Source organism: Crocodylus siamensis, chromosome 3 (genome assembly GCF_052110815.1).
Source record: "Crocodylus siamensis isolate JL-2025a chromosome 3, ASM5211081v1, whole genome shotgun sequence".
Lineage (NCBI taxonomy): Eukaryota > Metazoa > Chordata > Crocodylia > Crocodylidae > Crocodylus > Crocodylus siamensis.
Window position 1 is genome coordinate 11,707,230 of NC_143397.1, and position 21,498 is coordinate 11,728,727.

General features: G+C 46.5%; 1 protein-coding gene across 1 annotated transcript in view; it reads right to left on the bottom strand.

Annotated features, from left to right (window-relative positions):
* The window catches only part of LOXHD1 (lipoxygenase homology PLAT domains 1), a 190,191-nt gene that overhangs the window by 105,374 nt on the left and 63,319 nt on the right, over positions 1-21,498 (bottom strand). The window contains exons 10-15 of the mRNA XM_090037209.1: positions 17,838-17,992; positions 13,698-13,858; positions 4,345-4,421; positions 3,464-3,660; positions 2,929-3,121; positions 1,408-1,568 (exon numbers count right to left, since the gene is read on the bottom strand). Of these exons, the coding sequence (XP_089893335.1) occupies positions 1,408-1,568; positions 2,929-3,121; positions 3,464-3,660; positions 4,345-4,421; positions 13,698-13,858; positions 17,838-17,992 (944 nt within the window). The remainder of the gene's footprint in view (positions 1-1,407; positions 1,569-2,928; positions 3,122-3,463; positions 3,661-4,344; positions 4,422-13,697; positions 13,859-17,837; positions 17,993-21,498) is intronic.

The following is a 21,498-nucleotide window of genomic DNA, read 5'->3' on the forward strand; positions in this document are numbered from 1 at the left end:
TGACTCCACGATCCCTTTCTGCCACCGTGTTGACAAGGGAGTTCCCCAGCCTATAGGTGTGTTGCTGGTTCCTTCTCCCTAGAGCAGCACCCTGCACTTGTCTGCATTGAATTCCATCCTATTCTCATCTGCTCATCTCATCTCTCATCTCATTAAAATTAGCATTTTAAAGAACTATTATTAGTCCAATTTCATAGCTATGCAAACTAAATACTCGGGAGAAAAGTAGCAGTGCATTCAGTTGCTCAGTAAACCCTGATTAGAAGGGCAATGCCTATACACACCACTCCCAGAATATTTCTGTTCCAGGACAAACACAGGCACAATTTTCCAAGGATAAATGCAACACCTGTTCCTAGCCGCTGTGTCACAACGTAAGGAGACTCGGTGGGGTGTGACCCTGAGCAAAGATTCTGTATATCAATATAACCAGCCTTAAAGAGGTGCAAACAGCTGACCTCAGGCGGCTCCACATGAATTAGCAGGCATGCTTAAATCAGTCTCGGCAGTGCCTTTAATATGGACAGCAAAGGGATTTGGGAAATGACTAGCATCCTTGACACAATTTAAAAGCCCAACCTTCTTTACCTGGAGATGTCTCTGTACTTAAAAATCAACACAGACCCAAACCAGTAACCTCACCATGGCCAACAGATGTGAGATCCAGAAATTTTGTTCAGCTAAATCCCTCCTCTGGCCTATGCTCCCCATGGTTGGGGATTCCAGTTCACCTCCTCTTCTAAACAGCTGGGTAGTGCATGCACGTTCAGTCTCATCTCAGCAGGGTGAGTGACTTGCATGGTCACACAGGCCATCTGGGGTGGAAATAGGTACTGAATTCAGAACTACTGAGTTCCAGTCTCCTCACCAGCTTTACCTCCATGCTGCTGTGAAACTGCCGTGCCTTGCATTGTATGGACTTGCAAGTTCCTTGGGACGTGGATTCTGTTTTTTTTCAAGCAGTTAAAACACCACAAGTGTGGCTCCCCTTATGCATGACAGCAATGCAATATGGTTTGCATTCCCAAATTTGGGCCTGCAAGGTCACAGCAAGTGGGCTCAAAAGAGGCCCTGCTACATGATACCATTCCTTGTTGCAGCTCAGCCCTGACTTCTCCCCCCTCCCATGGCCTGATGTGCCAGTAGTATCCCCTTGCATTTCACGGGTAGCAACTAAACAGAAAAGGCAAGAAGGAAGGGCAAGAAGAGCAATTTCGTGGGCTGGATTTACACCTTGTTCTACAGTGTAAAAATAGCAAAATCAAGCAGGATGAAGTGCAAAAGTCAAACAAGCAGGAATGCTGACCCACAAGTATGAAATATGCCTTGCCATTTCATGAAAGCACCTTATTTCCCTTGGTCATTTCCTCCCCTTCAGATAAACAGCAAGAGCAGCCCTCAACATACCTTAAAAATCTCCTTCGCTCCCCTCTCAAAGTTGTTTGATCTGTTTGACAAGGTGATCAACTCGGTTTTACCAGCCTCGCCATACATCTGCATGAAAACATTGGCGTTGGTGCCTGCTGACCGCATGCTCCCCGTGACTACAGTTACTTCATAGTTTACCACTATTGCAAAAGAGAACACACCATCAATAATTAATAAACAGTGCTACTTTGCTTATTTATGGGCTGATCTTAATAGCAGAGAAGTGCATGAAACTACTTGGAAAAGAAAAAAGAGTCATTGACTTCAATACAAACAAAAAAACTTTACTAAGTCTAAGGAAATGCATATTTCATTATAGCACTTTTAACTCAGTCCCGTAGATAGGATCCCAGCCAGTGCCAATCACAACTGGCCAGGCATTCCCTCAATAATGTCTCTGTTATATTTTGAGTTGGTAAAGGTCTAAAAATGCCCTGTCCCATCAATTAGACACCTAAGTGTGATTCTGCTCACCCTGTGCAAGTCCCTGAGAAGCATTTAGATGCCTAACGGATAGACTAGGATCTGTCCCCCTGTGTCTCTTCAAATTAAGTACAGCTTTGCACTTAATTAGCATGTTAACATCTTTGGCTCTCTAAGCATTATTATTAGTCTAATTTTATAGCTATCCAAACTCAGTACGTGGATCTGAAACAACCTGAATGGCGCAACCGCTGACACAAGTCTCCCAATTTCCCATATAACACATGGCAAGTCACTCAGAAGCTCTGTTCCCTAGTTACGCCATCTGGAAAATGACTGTGCATGCATTCGCCCTGAATGAAGGGCCGTGCTATGTGATGAAATGTAATCCCAGCTCACAAAGAGCTTCAGTATTTTGAACTCATCTTTGTTCTGATTTGGAACAAAACCAAAAAGTTTCTTATTTCTCCACCAAAGGGAATAGACTTCTGGTTCCAAGGTTGTCCAGAGGATCCCCACCCCACGGGCAATCAGCCTTAGGGGCAGCTTCACGGCTAGGCATCCTCAGAGCTACAGGGTCATGTTGGGACATACTATCGGTCAGGCCACCCAGAAGCCAGGCAAGATTGCTGGCAGGAAAGCAGGCTGACACCTGCCAAGCGGAAGAGTTTTGTCAGAACTATGTCAAAATTCAGCCCGTCTCCAGATGGCTATTTCAGTGAATCAGCAGACTCAGATGGGGAAAAACATCTCCTTGGAGTTTTCTAACAGTTTCTAATAAAGGGAATAGTTTGGTGGAGAAGGTAGGAAAAGGAATCATGTACTAGAGATGGAGTTTTGTTTTACTCTTAAAAAGTAACAGTAACCTGTTCTGCTCTGGTAGCATAAGAGAAAAATATTCTCACTCTAGCCGCTGAACTGTCAGATCAAATGAATTCCCAAAGCTCAGGCAGAGGGTTGCTAAATTAGGACCTTAGAAATGGAAGCTCCTTATCCAAAAGCATGATCCCAAAGAATTACAGTAGCAGAAAGAACAACGACAGCAGCAATAATACTAACGAATATTCTTGCCCTCACATTTCTCAATGGGCAGGATTTCACTTGGGTAAACCTCCACCTCTACTTTCCCATCCGCCTCATCTTTGTCAAGCCATCGGTTGCAAGGAAACATGTATTGCCTCCCTTGGACAGGAACTGTGATCTGAACACTAGACAGGAACCAACCAGATCGGAGACCTACGTTATCGTGTCCAATAAGAATTCTGTTGATCTTGGAAGGGGGAAAAAAAGACAATGTCGACTTAATAACACAAATATCTATTTCCCTGGCATTCTATAACGAGCATGCGAATTAAACTGGGTGCACCCGGTTCTGAACATAAAATGTGCACTTAAACATGCATATAGACAGTTAGGCAGGCAAAAAAGCCACCGTGTACGTGTAAACTTCAACTTGGATATGCAATCAGGTATCAATGGATTAGAACAGTGACACCCCATTGATGAACAGGATTCTTAATGTCCCATCCAATGGTCAGATGTTCTTGTAGTACAGCAACTCTCCGAGTACCGGGACAACTACGAACTCAGTCCCCATCAGATTCATTCTTACCTTGCCGATATCCATTGTTTCTACAGTAAATTCATCCACTCGTCCACGTTCAAAGTAATTGCCTAGGTCATTATCAGAAACTAACAGAAACTCCTTGCTAGTGTCTGCCTTTTCACCGTAGAGCTTGATGAAAACTTTAGAATCTGAGCTGGCACCAGGGACATCTCCTGTCTTCACACTGATGTGGTAGTTGACATCTAAAGAAGTATCAATGTACACAATATAGAAGGACGATGCACTTCCAAAGCTCATCACGAATCATTTTGTCTGATTATCAACTCAAGCAGAGTGTAAGTGTAGCTAAGAGAGCCTGGGAAATGTTGACAGTGGAAGACAGGAAGACTGGAAGAGGAGCACCACAGAAGGAACTGATAAGCTTATGAGATGGAGTCAGCAGCTGGAGAAGAAGTGAAAACCATAGCAGATATATACACAGACTGGGAATGTCTTATAGTAGCCATAAAAAGGTCATCAGGCAGCCGCCGTGGAAGGATGAACACTGAACGCTGCCCCTGCTTCTTGCTCACCCAGATAAAAGCAGCAGCCCTCTTGGCTCCCATGATAGCATAGCACCAGCAAGCTTCTATTTTTCCACACTTCTTTTCTAGAGAAGAAAAATCAGCTTCCCCATTTAAGACATACATCCCAATTCTGGAGAGCTGATTTGGGGTGAAAAGGTGATATGGAGTAAATACAGTATGTTCTTGTATGAGAATTAATCCCATTCACAAGCAAGGATCTAGGGGTCAGAGAATTTTTGTCCACGCTGGCCCTGTGCACGCTGATAGATACTGCTGGCAAAAAAACTTCAGATTTCCTGTTGATTTAAAAATTAGTAAACAGCCCACCCCAAAGTCTTCTCCAGCCCAGACCAAACTCACTTTTCAGCAGGGGTGAGAAGGTAGCGGGCACCAATTCTCGAACAATCTGACCGTCGTCCTCATTTTTGTCAAGCCATCTGGTGTGCAAATAAAAATAAGCTGTCACCCAATTTTTAAGGGTCTTCTAAATTCCAGCCAGGGCGAGTATGGAAGATAGGGTCATGGAGGTGACATTTCTAGGTGGATCTACACGTCAGGAAAAAAAACTTGCTTGCACAAATGTGAACCCGCCCTGCAGAAGTCTCCTGCTAAGCTAAATTCTCTAAGAGCCAGGATTTTTCAGAAGGCTGGTTTTACCTGCTTGCAGCATAAACAGGGATGCATCTTGCATCTGCCTTTAAAATGAAGGTGCAAAATTCAGCAGGTACAAAACACTCCTGCAGACGCAGAGCTCAAGCCTTTTGAAAATCTTGCCAATTGTCCAAAGATTCTTGCCAGCTTTTCTTCTGACAATAATATCACATCAGGGCTACTGAGATGTCTTTTCTATCGACTGCTTATGTCTCTAGGTTTTTATGCCATTCTCCTTTTCTTTGGATAACCAGAGAGTCCCTCATCTCCACCAGCCAGCCGCTGAATTATATTTTTGTGCCTGGCCTCTCCATTCCAGGGCTAGATTGCCGTGCTTAAATCCTGGATGTCTGGCATAAGCAGGCACTTCCTTGTTTCTAACCATTAGTGCTACAGGTGAATTAGGGAAATCAAGGAGAGCCTTCCAGGATTTTCACTGACACAAGTTCTGGTTCAAACAAAACTGTGGCTTTACCTCTCAGGGGATGGGCTAGGAAAGAGAAACAGGCCAACACTGTTTAAAAGGAGGAGCTGTTCCTCGAACCACAGGATTGATGGTTGTGATCTTTCACTTTTTAGCATTAGAAGACTTGAATCCAAATGATTTCAGTGTCAGACATTACTCAAAGTATTAGCCTGGATGCATTTGTTCCAGACAGGCACAATCAGACCATTTCAATCTTTTTACATGAGGCCACTTCACAAACAAGCCATCAGGAAGTTGCTTGCAATTACCCAGATGATTATTCTGCTCTGCTGTCTCTTTGTTGGAAACAAGTTGGTGAGTGTGGGGGGGATGGACAGATGGAGGGACAGAGAACAAATAGGCAGGTTGTGACATTTCATGAAGATTATTTCAAACCCATGAGGTAAAGGGCTCCTTTCTGATTTCCAACACACACAGGGAAATAGGCTATGCACAGGAATCATGCAGAAGAAAAAGCAGTGTCAAGGCATGCCAACTATGAAGTAGAACTGGGAGCTGAAAAGAAAACACTGGAAAGCTGCGGTAGTCCATAATCTTACAGGAAAGATGAAAAAACACCAGGCTTTTGCAACCATACTGAGCACACAGCAGCATGCAGAAGAGAAGCATATGCAATGCCACCCACTCGTCCCCCTTCCCATCTCCCCATTAAACTTTCGCCGGTTGTCGGGTAAGTAATCTACCCAGTATTCTTCGCTTTCACTCTATAAAACATGTGGCCATGTGCAGACTCCTTGGGGAGGGGTAAAAGTGAATTATATCGGCATGAGAAAACATAACTTTAACACCCGGTGAGGTCATGGGGTGTGATGTTGCTCCTCAGTGGTGGGTGGGAGGTATCGTAGGGATGCAACAGGAGAAGCATCTGTGCTGCCGAGCGTGAGACTGCTGCAAAGAGCAGAGCCCAGCGCAGGACGTAAGAAGTGCAGACGTAGCGCGCACCAAGGCCCTGCACATTTGAAGAAAGCAAGTCTAATGTATTAGCCCCTGGTCTGGGTTGTTAATTTTACCTTAGTGCCTGGGTGTCAGGCAGTCCTTGGTGTTGGCTCAGGGTTTCCATCCTTGGACATGTATCCGATGACTGGGGGACTGGGTCATCCCAAGAGTCAAGGCACTTCTGTGTATATGTGGAACTTCACTGGGGCGGTCCCTGGCAATATACCTTCACTTCTGCCCGCTCCCAACCCTCTGAAGTCAGCATGCCCTACAGGAAGAGCAAGGTGACTTCAGTGCCTCTCTGCTGGTATTAATCTACCTTCCACCGTCTTGGAAGCTCTTGCCGCTGGTACTTATGCTGGTGCTTTTGTGTCCTTCACTGCTGCTGGCACGCTCACTCCCTAAGGAGTGAAGCCATGGGCTCCTTCTGGGCCAAGAAGGAAGAAACAACCTGGGTTCCTCAAGAAACAGATCTTTAGGCACACAAGGGCAAATACTCTTTCCATTGTGAAGAGGGAGCAGCATGAAAAAAGGCTTGCGTCTGAATAAACAGCTTCCCTACAGCCTCATCTGAAGGCAAGAAGGAAGTATGGAAAGCTTGCCAGACTGGAAAAAAAGCAGCAGCTAGGGGCAGATAATCAACAGAAACAGCTTATGGCTCTTCCTCTCCCCTCACTTCGCTTAAGCCAAGGGCATTATCCCCACAGGCAGAGCGAGACAAAGACTTTAAGTAACAGTGTGATTTGCATTAGCAACACATTCTGGTTCCCCTTTCTTCAGCGCATCTGCTCCAACACCCTAATGCTGCTGAAATCCCAAGGGGATGTCATACAGTACCTATTCCATTTGCCTATGTGCTTCTTGTGTATCCAAATCAATGTACACCTCACCTGCCAAGCAGCAGGCTTGGTACAAATTCTGAGGGCTGTATTTCATGAATGAGGTTTTGAATGATGCCAGTTAAGTTATCAATATATATAAACCCAGCCCCCCGTTGCTACTGGATGAGAGGTTACAACAAAAGTAAATTCTTCTTCGTGTGATTCTTCCCACGATGTGTCATAATACATTTTATAAAAACTGCTTTTGTCTGGAGGTGAGATACACATTATAATAGTAGGAATGTCCACAAAGTTAGATAGTGGCAGCAGTGATATAATGAGAGCCACAGAACTGACACATTATATTGCAGCAACAGATGGAAATCGCTGCGTGCATTCAAGTGAATGGCCAAGTATTCGTTGCATAAAGAGCCTGTATAAGCATTTTCTGTTTTGTAAAAATATAATCTCCTATTTGTTTACAAATAAATGTATTTGTCTAAACATTTGGCTCTGTGGATGCGGGGAGACCAGTGGATGTGGTGTACCTTGATTTTCGCAAGGCTTTTGATGCAGTCTCTTGCAGCATTCGTACAGGCAAGGTAAGGAAGTGCGGGCTGCATGAATAGATTGTCAGGTGGACAGAAAACTGGCTGGAGCATCGGGCTCTGAGAGTAGTAATCAATGGCTCAATGTCTAGATGGCAGCTGGTATCAAGTGGAGTGTCCCAGGGGTCGGTCCTGGGGCTGGTTCTGTTCAATATCTCCATCAACGACTTGGAAGTTGACATAGAGCACACCCTCAGCAAGTCTGCAAATGGCACCATGCTGGGGGGGAGCAGTAGATACGCTCAGGGATAGGGCTAGGATAAGGGTGACTTAGAGAAATAGGAGGATTGGGCCAAAAGACATCTCATGAGGACTAGTGCAAAGTCCTGCCCTGAGGAGAGAACAATTCCATGCACCGGTACAGGCTGGGGGCTGACTAGCTGGGCAGCAGCTCTGCAGGCAAGGACCTAGGGGTTACAGTGGACAAAAAGCTGAATATGAACCAGCAGCATGCACTTGTTGCCAAGAAGGCTAATGGCATCCTGGGTGCATTGGTAGGAGTGTTGCTAGTAGGTCAGGGGAAGTGATTCTTCCCATCTATTCAGCACTGATGAGGCTACATCTGGAGTACTGTATTCAGTTTTGGGCCGCCCACTAGAGAAAGGATGTGGACAAACTGGAGAGAGTTTAGTGGAGGGCAACAAAATTGGTTTGAGTTGGGGGACGTGACTTATGCGGAGAGGCTGAGGGAACTGGGCTTATACTGAGAAGGTAAGTGTGAGAGGGGATTTAATAGCAGCCTTCAACTACCTGAAAGGGGGTTCAAAAGAGGATGGAGCTAGATGGTTCTCAGTGGGGACAGATGACAGAACAAGGAGCAATGGGCTCAAGATGCAGCAAAGGAAGCTTAGGTTAGATATAAGGAAGAATTTTCTCACTAGGAGGGTAGTTTCATAGTTTCTAGGGTCGGAGGGACCTGAACAGATCATCAAGTCTGACCTCCTGCCATGGCAGGAACAAGTGCTTGGGTCATAACACCCCACCCAGACATCTATCCAACCTCCTCTTGAAGACCCCCAAGGTAGGAGAGAGCACCACCTCCCTTGGGAGCCCAGTCCAGAGCCTGGCAGCCCTAACTGTAAAGTAATGCCTCCTGATATCAAGCCTGAACCTACTCTCGATCAGTTTGTGGCTGTTATTCCTTGTTATCCCAGGTGGTGCCCAGGGGAGCAGAGCCTCACCTATTTTCGGCTGGTCCCCCTTGATGAGTTTATAGATGGCCACCAGATCCCCTCTCAGTCCTCTCTTATGGAGGCTGAATCGATTCAGGCCCTTTAGTCTATCTTCGTAGGGCCTGCCCCGCTGCCCCCTGACCATGCGAGTGGCCTCCTCTGGACCCTCTCAAGCTTAGCCACATCCCTCTTGGTAGTAAAGCACTGAAACAGCTTACCCAGAAAGGTTGTGGACTCTCTCCATCCTGGGAGGTTTTCAAAACCCGGCTAGACAAAGCTTTGGCTGGGATGATCTAGTTGGGGCTGGTCCTGCTTTGAGAAGGGGGATGGACAAGATGTGACCTGCTGAGGTCCCTTCCAACCCTTATTTTCTATGAGTCTATGATTTCTAATGCACTAAGATAGCTGAGTTGCACACACCATATCAGATATACAGCAATGTTGTCTGACCTCTAAAGAACTACATTTTGAAGCTCCAAAAAATCTGTTCATCCATTTTTTTCAGAAAGGTGGCTCTCATCATTTCTTTTTATGACCAGGTGACTTATCACCTGGGCAAGGGGGAAAAGATCAACATTGTATACCTCGACTTTAAAAAAGCCTTCGATCTGGTATCCCATGATCACCTCTTAGCTAAACTGGCTAACTGCGGCCTTGATGTCACCATGATCTGCTGGCTGGGAACTGGCTCCGCGGTAGGACCCAGAGGGTAGTAATTGATGGCAGTCACTCATCGTGGTGCCCTGTGACCAGTGGGGTCCCTCAAGGCTCTGTCCTAGGGCCTATACTGTTTAACATCTTCATCAGTGACGTAGACACTGGTGTCAGAAGTGGACTGGCCAAGTTTGCCGATGACACCAAACTCTGGGGTAAACCATCCACACCTGAAGACAGGTGAGTGATCCAAGCTGATCTGGACAGACTCATGAAATGGGCGGACGAGAACCTGATGGTGTTCAACATTGAAAAATGCAAGGTTCTCCACCTTGGGAGGAAAAACCTGCAGCATGCTTATAGGCTCGGCAGTGCTACACTGGCTAGCACTACAGAAGAAAGAGACTTGGGGGTCATCATTGACCACAAGATGAACATGAGCCTGCAATGCGATGCTGCGGTTAATAAAGCGAGCAAAATGCTGGCTTGTGTCCATAGATGCTTCTCAAGCAAATCCTGGGATGTCATTCTCCCCTTGTACTCGGCCTTGGTGAGGCCGCAGCTGGAGTACTGCATCCAGCTTTGGGCTCCACAATTCAAAAGGGATGTAGAGAAGCTTGAGAGGGTGCAGAGGAGAGCCACGTGCATGATCAGAGGGCAGGAAAGCAAACCTTACAATGACAGGCTGAGAGCCATGGGGCTCTTTAGCCTGGAAAAGCGTAGGCTCGGGGTGATCTGGTAGCCCCCTATAAGTTTATTGGGGGTGACCACCAGGATCTGGGGGAACGTTTGTTAACCAGAGCGCCCCAAGGGATGACGAGGTCGAATGGTCACAAACTCCACCATGACCAATTCAGGCTGGACATAAGGAAGAACTTCTTCATTGTCCAAGCCCCCAAGGTTTGGAATAGACTGCCTCCAGAGACAGTTCAAGCACCCACTTTGAACGCCTTCAGGACACATTTGGATGTTTATCTTGCTGGGATCCTGTGACCCCAGCTGACTTCCTGCCCCTGGGGCAGGGGGCTGGACTCGGTGATCCTCCAGGATGTCTATGAAATCTATAAAACCTATCCAACCCTTTACTCCTTAATTTTTATCACCAGTCAGCTGCATACTGGCCTCACTTATACTGCATGAGGTTTTTATTAGGCATAGATGGTAGCAATTGCAGGACTGGATGACAGTGGTTCATTTTGAAAAAAAAAATATGAATGCTTCTAATGTCAGGTAGTCTGCAGGAACCATTATGCTTCGAGCGTATCCACAAAACAAACCACTACTCCATAACGAATGCTCAGGTAGATTAATTACACTTACTCCCTGGAAGTGTGGTTCAAGTGACCATTTTAAAAACATTGACTGCGAGCAGCTATAAGCTATTACATCCTCTTCACAGTGACTATTTTAATAGTTTCAAGCACAGGACTGGGAGTCATTACTCCTGGCTTCTCTTCCTGGCTCTGCCACAAACTCGCTGTTAATCCACTTAACATCTCTCTTCCTCATTTTGCTCCTTTGTAAAACAGGAATAATTCTCCTCATAAGGCTGTTGTGCCTATTAATTAGTAGATGTCCCTGTGGTGCTGTATAAATGCTTATTAAAAAAAAACAAACTCTGTTAAATAAAAAAAATCTTAGCTACATTTACATACGTATAAATAAAAAGCACAGAAATCACTGAGACACATGCAAGAGAAATCCATGTTGGCAGCCGGGTGCTGTCAGAGATTGTTTGAGCTGTGATCCTCGCACCCCGGAGTGTAATTATTTCCCTATATGTCAGTGTGTCCTGTTCTATGTCAGCAGATTTGTCTAAAATCATCTGTCCCTGGGAAGATCTGTTTCTGTTGGAAAAAGGTAGTTTGTCCTCTGGCTGCAGTGGAGTATAGTCGCAGCTGAGTGACAGCATGTCACTGGCCAGATAACGAGGCACGGCAGCAAGAAAATGATTTTCTTGGAGTCGGTCAGCATGTTGGATAGAGCAGCAGAAGCTGGCTGGCTACTGAAATGAAGGGAGATTGCACATCAGCATATCCACCAGCCAGCAACAGACCGGCCAAGGCAGAAATGGAGGCTTCCTCTGGCCTGTCTCATTTGGAGTCTCCTAATCTCTCACCAAGGGAGGGACTGCTCCTCCTAATCTTGTTTCCATTGCTGTAGGAGGAGTGGACCCCCTCTGAGTGATGGCCAAAGTAGCCAAGAAATAAAAAGCATCCCTGGCCAGCAGGACTGGAGGGGAAACATCCAAACACTGCGGGTCTGGGAGGAGCTGGCTCGTTCACACAGAGGATGCAGTGGGTAGGCACCTTTGCCTTCCGATATCTTCAACGTCCCTGACAACAAGTGCTGATTGTGCTCCACATCGGGGTCCGCGTCCTCAGGATCCTGCAGACGGCGCAGGTACCAGAGGCGGTGGCAGGGAGCAGAGTTCCACTGTCTGTCATGGGAACTTTTTCCATCTGAAAGGACTGGATAATGGTGGCACAAGGACAGCAAAACAAGGCACTTGTTTGGTGACAACGGTCTCACACGGGCAAGAGGCTGCGGGAAACGCCAGCAGAGCAGAGTCCGGGGACTCGCAGCATGAAGACTGAACTTGTGCACGGGAGTGGGGCAGGTGGATTGTCCCCCCCCACCCGATTTCCAGCTTCTTGTTTGTGGCTGCTGTTTCTAATGGGCAGTGAAATTTCCTTTTATTTCACATCGGAACAGCGTGACAAGTACAATCATCCCAGAACGGGACCTCTGCCCCAAGGTGGAATATGAACTTTTATTTCTACCCAGGGGGACTTTTACCATCTTTTCTCTGATGCCTGAAGAAGGGTACTTATGCCATTGTTAAATGTGCCTAGTCAGAAGGTGATTCAGAAGCAGACTTTAATGACAGCGAGGTGCCTAATGAGTTTAGAAATGTGAGAGTCTCTGAAGAGGCTCAGAAGAACCGTTACTACCTGGAAATCTGATGTCCAGGAAAATGCCTGTCTGGTTACTGCACCGTGTTTCGACTAGGCAAAATGTACAGTCGCTAAATGAGCGGCAAAGGGTGACAACGTAATGTAAGAGTGGGTTTGTTTTGTGAAGAGGAGGTACCGATAACGTGGCACCGGGCTTGGTTTTCACCGTGAACGTAACATTGCATCTCACGTTCAGTTCTGAGTCCTTAGCGTGTCGGCGGCGCTCGCTGCTCGGCGATGTGCCCTTGGTATTCAGCGAGCCCGATTCTGAATGAACAGGGCGCGTCTACACGAGATGCTAAATGTGCAGTAGATCAATTCGACTGCGCACTAGCGCACCACGGCCGAAGCCAGGCTATTGCACTAGTGTGCTGTAGAATCAGTCTACAGAGCATTCGCGTCACTAAAGAAGCACGCGCCGGTGCTACGGCACAGTAGCACTGGTTACCGCACATTCAGTTAGTGCCTGCTGTTTCAGATACGAAAATGAATGTGCAGTACCCACAGCGCATTAATGCACATGGAGATGTGCCCACAGTGTCTTGAACTAAGATAACTCCACTGACCGCTGCGGAGTTGTTCCAGATTTCTAAGGGATGTGACACCAAAATAAAACCCAAGGGTTTGACATTTGTTGGTAATTCAACAATTAATCACATCTCCATTTAACATCTCCCGCGTCCTGTAGGAAAAGACATCTTGACCCCCCCCCCCCCCCGGATCTTAGTGTTATTTACTGGAATTCACCGAGAAAGACATTAAGTCCTTCACAAAATAAAATGGGATTTTAAGGAACCGGGATTCTTGGTGAAAGTTGTGTCTCCTGTGGTTTTGCCTAGGCATGGCTAATTTGTTCTCTCCACGATGTTGAGACAGATACTGGTTAAAGAAGTGTGCAGTGTGTAAAAGAGCACAGTTCTAGCTTCCTCCATGCTCTTTTTGGCCACTCGATTCGGTAAAGAGAAGAATACATCTGTAACTTGCCCACAGGGCAGAGTTACACTCTTTTCTCCCATGGACCCGACACCACTTAGAGGCGACGTGCTTCCCCCTTCATTCTCATGAAGGGTGCATGATGGCAGCGTATCAGCTCTGTGTACTCTCAAACACAGAATTGCATCCCATAGCTCCTGGGAAGATGGGATGTGCATATGAGAGTGGAACAATGCCCCTCATATGCCACAAAACCAGGAGGCGGCAGTAACGATGAGTGTGCTGCTGCAGCGAGCGACTGCAGGAACACTAGCTGTGGCACTAGCAGGTTGTATTTTGTCTCGGGGAAATCCTTAGCATTTTGCACTCAGGCTAAGATCAAAGGGTTCAGATGCTCTCAGACAATTCGAGCCCTGGAACAATAATTCGGTTCCTTCGAGGCTGACAAGGACTATCTAAGCCAATGCTTGATTCGAGAGCATCGTTGTCAGTACCTGTTACAGGGAAATTCCACAGCATCGCTTTCTGGCTGTCCTTCTTCCCTCACTATCACTTTGGCAAGGTACCAGCCACTGCTTCCTCCTTTGCCATCATGCCCTATCCTGACCCTCCTCACCTGCTTCAGATTCACAGCTTCAAGGTAGAACTCATCAGCCTTTGGTGGAGAGAAAAAAGAAACAAGTGAGGCAAAAACCACTGCCATAAATGCCAACACAGATCCAACGTGTATTACTGCAATCAAGCCATTCCCAGGGAGAAGCAAGAGACTCCACAACAGATGCACCCACTCCATTCAAGTGAATTTCCCAGGGGATGAGGAGTCTGAACACTTGTGCTAGGTGTTACAAATCTGCAGCACTGGGTTAGGAAGGGGGCCATAAATCTCCCACCTACAGTCTTGTGTTATACCACAGCAGAGAGGAAGTTTGTGGAGGAGGAAGGGCAGCATGTCTCAAAACTATGGAAGGGTGCCCTGAATTGAAAAAGGTTGAGTAGTCCACTAAGTCAGGGGATGAACCTGGGAATCCCAGGTTCAAATCCCTGCTCTGTCACTAACTTCCATAGTGGCTTCAGGCCAGTCTCTTAGGGCCAGATTCACCAAGGTATTTAGGTGCCTGGCTCACTGATTGATACTTTTATTGATCTGAGCCTTTCCCATCATTACTGAGTTGCAGAGCAGGGTTCATCTATCTCTACCACGAGGAGATGCTAAGAGGATAAAACATTACAAGGTCCTGAGGTGCTCCCACGATAACCAGGGTTGGATGAGCACCTAAAGTAGGGATACACACAGCTTTGTGACTTACTATATGTTCAATACCATTACCAATAATCCTTGCTTTTAATGCCTTTTCAGGTAGGGGGAAAAGGGGATAAGAGAGCGGTTCTTCATCGTCACCAGAAAGCACAGGGACATACCTCCTTATGGAAGTAAGCCCACTGACAGGCTGATAGGGTTACAAGTCATTCAGTCACGATTAACAGATCAACCATTGCTTCATGCACTTATTTAAAATAACAACAACAACAAACAACACAACCTTTCGAAGAAAAAAGGCAACCAAAATGTACGTCTAAATGTTCAGCTATTAAAGCAGAATTGGACTGCTTGGGTGAGATTCAACAGAGCTGCAGGATCAAGCCATCAATCTCTCTCCACTGTTCAAGACCCAACAGGGCTGGACCAAAATGTGGAAGTCTGTCCTTGGAGGTTTTTAAGGCCCGACTCGACAAAGCCCTGGTTGGAACGATTTAGTTGGGGATGGTCCTGCTTTGAGCGAGGTGCTGGACTAAGTGACCTCCTGAGGTCCTTTTTAGCCCTAATTTTCAATGAAAATTATGATTCTATGAAGACCAGAATGAAGTCATGGTTCAACACTGGGCCTTATTCCTACTCATCAAGTCTCCAGTCCACAGATAACTCCAGTGAAACCACGGAGATACACCATGGCAGACCCCTCACACAGAAGCACTTAAATAGGCTTAACTCTTGCTTTACCTAGTTTTAGCTGCAGCAACCAGCTTCCCATTTAAGCAAAAGCAGAAAAGGGGTCTAGGTCAGAGATTTGCACTGGTTCAATTCAATGCACTTATAATTAATTAATGGATTAAATAGATTTAATTAAACTGGTGTTCATTTTTGGAATAGGAAAGCTCTAAGTTTTGCCAGAATCAAGCCCTCTATATCTTTCTGTTTCACTCACCAGCTTTCAGTTCCTCCTGCCAAAAGAACAATTATGCATTAATGGTTTCCATTTTAGTTTATATCATCTGGCTGTTATTAATCACCTACAGCATGATTTGATTTCCAAGTTTAGTTTTGCTATTTTCCCTTGTTTATTCCATGTAAATTACTGTCTAGTTCATTTTTAGCAGGAAAAAAAAAGACAGAAAAACCTAGTGATCATCTGTTTAAAATATTTTTCTGTCTGACATGAACCAAGCACCTTTTTTTTTTCCTGGAACATCACAAAAACATACTTCAAGACTAATAGTAAAAAAAAAATGATCCAGTTTGCTGTTTGATCTCAAAAAGGCAGTTTTCCTTGAATTTAAAAAATTGACACATTCTGTACCCCTTGGAACAGCCCGTCACATGTATTTTTAAAGCTTCCCTTTATATTTTGGGTCTACTTTTCCAAACTGAGGCCATAAAGAGTGTCTGTAAAATGATTTTGTGAACATATTCTGCTTATAAACCTTTGCTGTGCAAAAAAAAAAAAAATGGCACAAGTGAACAAGCACACACAGTTTGCAAGGACTGCTTGCTTTGCTGCATGAAAATGCTGCCCTATGTCCAGGAACACAGGTTTGAGGGACACAAGAAAAACTTGACTTGGGCACTGGACAGTGCCAGAAATATCAGTGGGAGCTTGGAAGTCCTAGGAATGCAGGATCAGGTCCCATGTGCGGAAGCAGATTTCACAAGCGCAATGTAAGGGGCCAGTTTTGGCAATTGGTTTTTTTTTATTCTCATCTTCTTTCCACTTAGAAATCTTTCATATCTATAATGACACTAAATGGGGATCTGAGTGATCCTGTGATCAGCTTTGCAAATAATTCTCTATAGGATGCCTAACTGGGTTTGTAACAGGGGACCTGAACCCTGTTACTTTGACACAGGGGAGGGGAGGAGGACTCGATCAGTGCCCCCAGTCCAGGCCAAAGCAGGCTAGAGAAGTGGGGGAGAGCAGACAGACAGCATCCCGGAGGGGACTGGGAGAGAAATATGTGAGAGGGGCATGGGGATCGAAGCAGCTGGAATGGGCAGAGAAAACCCACACCAGAAACCTGGAGACTAATGTCACTGTAAGAGGCTGGCTGACAATTAAGGGAATGACAGTCCAAGGGAAGGGAGATTACCCAAGGAACCAGATTGGGGCAGAAGCCAGGTGGCTGCCAGGGCATGTCATGGCCACCCTGGGGTCTGATCCTGTCCCAGGTGCTAACAGTTTAAACCAGGAGTGACCAAAATCTGATCTGCGGGCCATGGAGCCATGTTATCTCCCCACAGGTCTGGAAATTTAGAGGTAGGGAAGCAGTCTCAGGACACACTTTCGCAGCATTAGTTGCTCCCACAGCCACTGCAGTTAATGATGCCACCATTCGTCACACCGCCAAATATCCAGACCTGTGGGAAGCCCTACGGGCCAGGAGATGCAGCTCCATGCACCAAAGCAGGCCCACGGACCTGCCCTGCACCATTGTCTGGAAAGAACAGTGTGAATGAAGATGATGTGAAAACTATGTGAAACTTTGTGGGACAGAGGGAAAATGCAAGCTAAACACATGAAGGACCTGGTTCTCATTTTCATCTGCAGCAGGCTGAGCTGGGCTGCCCTTTCCTGCCCAGCTACCAGCTTTCACGGGTGTAACTTTAAACGTTGATGCCCAGGGTGTTGCAAGGTGGAGGTAGGGGGCGAGGGGAGGAAATGCTTACCTTCTTGCACGGTCTGTGGAGCCAGTGGAGGCATGCACTGCTTCTCCTTTAGTGCAAGCTCCCCCATCATGGGCTGTGGTGGTGTCACTGGCTCACTGGGGGTTGCCATTATGATGCCCCCTCCAAATCAGCACCCAGGGCTGGTGCCCTAAGTAGCCCCCTTCCCCAAGTTAAGGTTACAGCCATTTGTCATGGGGCACTTTCCCTCTCCTTCTTAGCAGACTGAGGAGTTTTCTAGAGCTCCTCCTCTCCAAGAAACCACCATCCCAACAGTCACCATTAGCCAGAGACCTAATGGGCATCTCTTTCTTGAAGCATGCTATGAAAGCCCACCCATCTACTGCCAAACAAAGTGCATCTCTTTCTCCTCCTCCTTTTCCTCACTTAGCCCTCCCTTGACTTAAAACCACTGAAGATGCTTCTGCCATGCTCACCATTTTCCTTTAGCCCCATTCCCTCAAGGCATCCTAACTGTGCATTGGGATGCAGCTGAATCTTTCACAGCTGTCGTGGCTCTCACCTCTCAGTATAACATGTACCTAAGATAAAATCAACGATATTTTAAATTGTCCTGGGAACAACTCCCGTGAACCCCATGTCCCATGGAGCTGACAGTGCCTCAACAAGCAGCAAACCATCACACCGAACAATCGACCCATTCAGTCAAGTTGAAGAGACAGTTGTGCCAACTTACATTGCCTTTCTCAAATTTATTTGTGGTGTTAATGCTGTTCTGGAGGAAACGTTCCCCTGTGTCTCCTTGGTCCCCAATGAGGCAGACATAGACATTGGCATCTGTCCCACTCCCACTTAACGTTCCAGTGCAGACGGTCACTCGGTATTTTATTACTGTGAAGACACAAATTATGAAGGAATTTCAATATAATTCATTGTCCCTGAAATGTAGTGCCTTTCCCATAGATTTGTGATTAGTTGGAAAGTGTTCAACTTCACAGCCCACACTTTCTGCAGGTAATTTTGCTTATGTATTAACATTTACATTTCTAATGTCACCAGTCAGGTTATCAGTTTTTTAAAAAGGCAGACCCCAAAAGCACAAATAACAGAAAGACCTGCGAAGGGAAAGAAACACAGTGCATCGAAGCAAGCACACGCAACTGCTCTTCCTTTTGGTTAAAAACTGCAGACCAACTCTTCAGTCACTTTTGCTGGAATGGGAAAACTGTAGTTCCCAGAGAATTCAGATGGGAAATATGCTTGCAAACTCACAAAAAGAGCCTCAGGGCTTGGAGATGTTGAATGCACCAAATGCACAAGTCTATACCTTTTAGAAAGATAGAGGTGAGCGTGAGGTTCCTTAGTAATATGTTTTTCCTGTTCTTTGCAAATCAGTCAAGCAGTCACAGGAATGGCCTAGAAACAGGCCATAAGATATATGTTTGGGATGGTTTGGGAATACACCATCCTACATCTCTGAGGAGGTTGGATAAAGTGACCCCTGAGGTCACTTATCCCAAGCATTTCTCCCCACCGCATTACCAGGGCCGGCATATGCAGAGCATAAGCCAGTGAATGGGATTTATTGCCCCAATGGTGGGAGTGTCTATACATAAGCCTCTATTAGGCTGGAGTAAACTAATTAACTCTGCGGCAGGGTAGTACTTGTAAATGCAAGTACTACCATACTGCAGAGTTTTTTGCTTAGCAGCAGCACATGTGTGGACATTGCCCCTGCTGACTGGGGCACGAGGATGCTTCAGGGCCAGGGCTGCCTGCCAGCTAGCCCCATGCTGAAGCACCCTCATGTCCCAGCCAGCCCCTCTGCAGCACATTGATTTGGGGGGAAGCAACGTTCAAAGAGCACACCCAGAGCAATAAGATCCACAGTTTATTGCTTCACACTAATATGCACATGTAGATGTGCCCAGTGAAACCTAACATTTTGCTGCCAAGATGTGGACAGGGACAGATCTGGGGCAGCAGGTGGGGTGTAGGGGCAGGGGGAGTGTACTGACACAGTTGCACTCCCTGTCCACAATGCCAGTCACACACCAAAAGTTCCTATTCCCACTCTAGCTGTGTGGGTCTCCTGTGGCTGGCATGGGACACCTGGGGAGACCAAACAGGGAGCAAGTAAGGAAAGGTCTGCCTGACAGACCTTCTGTCCCCAGCTGACCCAGGGGCAGGGCAAGCCTCAGGACTGCTCCTGCCCTGCTTCAGCTGAGGGCTGCAGTGATTGACTGCATGGGGTGTTGGGCTCAGCTGGGGACAGTAGCAGCAACAGGCAAGTTCCCCCTTCCTGTGCCTTTCTGCCACATCCCCCTCGGATGTCTCCCACTGGCTGGGCTGAGCATTGTGTCTACAGCAGCAGCAGGATCCTGGCTCCCTTCCTTTCCACTATGCTTCTGCCACTGGCCCAAGGGCTCCAGATGAAGGGAGTGGCTCTGCAGGGTGCTGGGCTGGGACAGCAATGGGAGTGGTGCTGGACGGCACTCGCTTCCAGCATCTGCTCCCAGTTGAAACTGTGGAACTCTGCAGCAGACAGGTCCTGGAAGGGGGGACCCACCTACTGCCGCCACTGTCTCTGAAAACCCAGTACTTTGTGCTGCCACTCAGAAGCCCTAGCAAGTGTGGGGCAGGAGCAGACCTGGGGTTTCCTTTACTCCCAGGTCAGCCAGGGACAATGGCATCAGTGGGCAGGTTCCCCCTTCTGTGCCAGGAGAAAAAACTCGGCTGCAGAGGAGAAGGTGGGGAATAGGAGGGAAGGGAAGTGGGTGCCCAAAGCTGAGGGGGGAAGGAGTCGAAACCTGCTATGGGGACTCAGAAAAGTCCTTGGCAGCTGCTGCCACATGGAATCTGCCTGCCAGGGGCCAAGGGCTTCATCCACTCCTGCAGCTCTGGTGGCATCTCCTGCACCCTCCTTCTTAAATTCCTAGATCTGGTCATGGGTGCAGATGTACCTTGGACTTTCTCAATGACACAGTCTATCCCCTGGTTCTGCCCCTTGCCGAAAACCCAAGCCATACTTAGCCCAGTTACTTCAGGGGTGAGCAAGAGTTTTGAGTGCTATCCCCTAAGCCCTTTATCCACATGCACCCAGCACTTCTTTCGGTTTGGACTCCCATGATTCATCCTGATTCTAGGGTGCATCATCAGGCCTCAGCACCAACTCATACAACCTCTGCCCTGCCATAGACTGTGCCCTGGAAGCAGGGGCCTGGATGAACATGCAGTGTCTGAGGACAGTTGCTCAAACTGAAGTCATATGTATTCCTCCATGAAAACAGAAGTAGCAGAGGAAGAGTTAAAAAAATAAAATGGACTCTTCAAGTTAAGTTCCCAGATGATGAGGAGCCTGAATGCCTGTACTAGATATTATAAATCTGCAGAATCGGGTTATGCAGGGGGCTTTCAATCTCCCACTTACAGTCTTGTGTTATACCACTGTAGAGAGGAAGCATGCCCTAGAGTTAGGGAAGTGGATTTCAAGGTTACAGAAAGGTGCCCTGAATCTAAACAGGGGTGAGAAGCATTGGGTTAGACAATTAACCTGGGAATCCCAGGTTCAAATCCCTATTTTTCCCTTAACACAGTCTAACCTAAACTTAGCATTTGCCTCATGCAAATAGAAGGACACGACTTGGTGTTGGCATCCTCTGCTTCCTGTTCTTCTCAAGACCAAACTACAACCTTCTTCCCCATCTTCTCAAAGGCTTGTTTTTAAATGGCTGTTGAGCTCTTCATTGGAGAAGTCCCACCTGAAAGCCTCTTGAGCATTAAGGTGGAATCTGCCCACTCCTTTGGTCTGAACACCAGGCACAGACACAGATTTCATATTAGGAGAAGTAAGCCTCAAAAGAATGGCCTCCTCCATTGCCTGACTGAGCCCAGGCCATTGAGGAGTCTACAGCTATTGGTCTGTATTTAATTAAAAGATAATAATGGTCAATTTAAATCTTTTGCTAGCAACACAGTAATTGCCAGGGGATCCTGGTTTTCTCTGCTTAAAAATCACAAATTCTCTGATAAAAATCACAAATTCTCTGATTAAAACCCCCAAATCCATGATTAAAATGAAATGTCACTATATACATAGGTACCACTTGAACACAATGTTTTATTGATACATTTACAATTTTAAAGCAATTTGGAAGCCTACAAGTGCCTTAATCACTAAAATAAAATAAATTCTAAGTATCTATAAATGTTGGTACAGGCAGTCCTCAACTTACAATGTTTCGAGTTACAACATTTTGAACTTACAAGGTTTATAAATTGACACCCTTGTTTCAAATTTCTGAGGTCAGTTTTGACTTTACGAGATCCTTGATCTGATGTGATGCCACGCCAGCAAACAAGTTCGCTGCATCACCCGCCTCCCTGGAGAACATCTG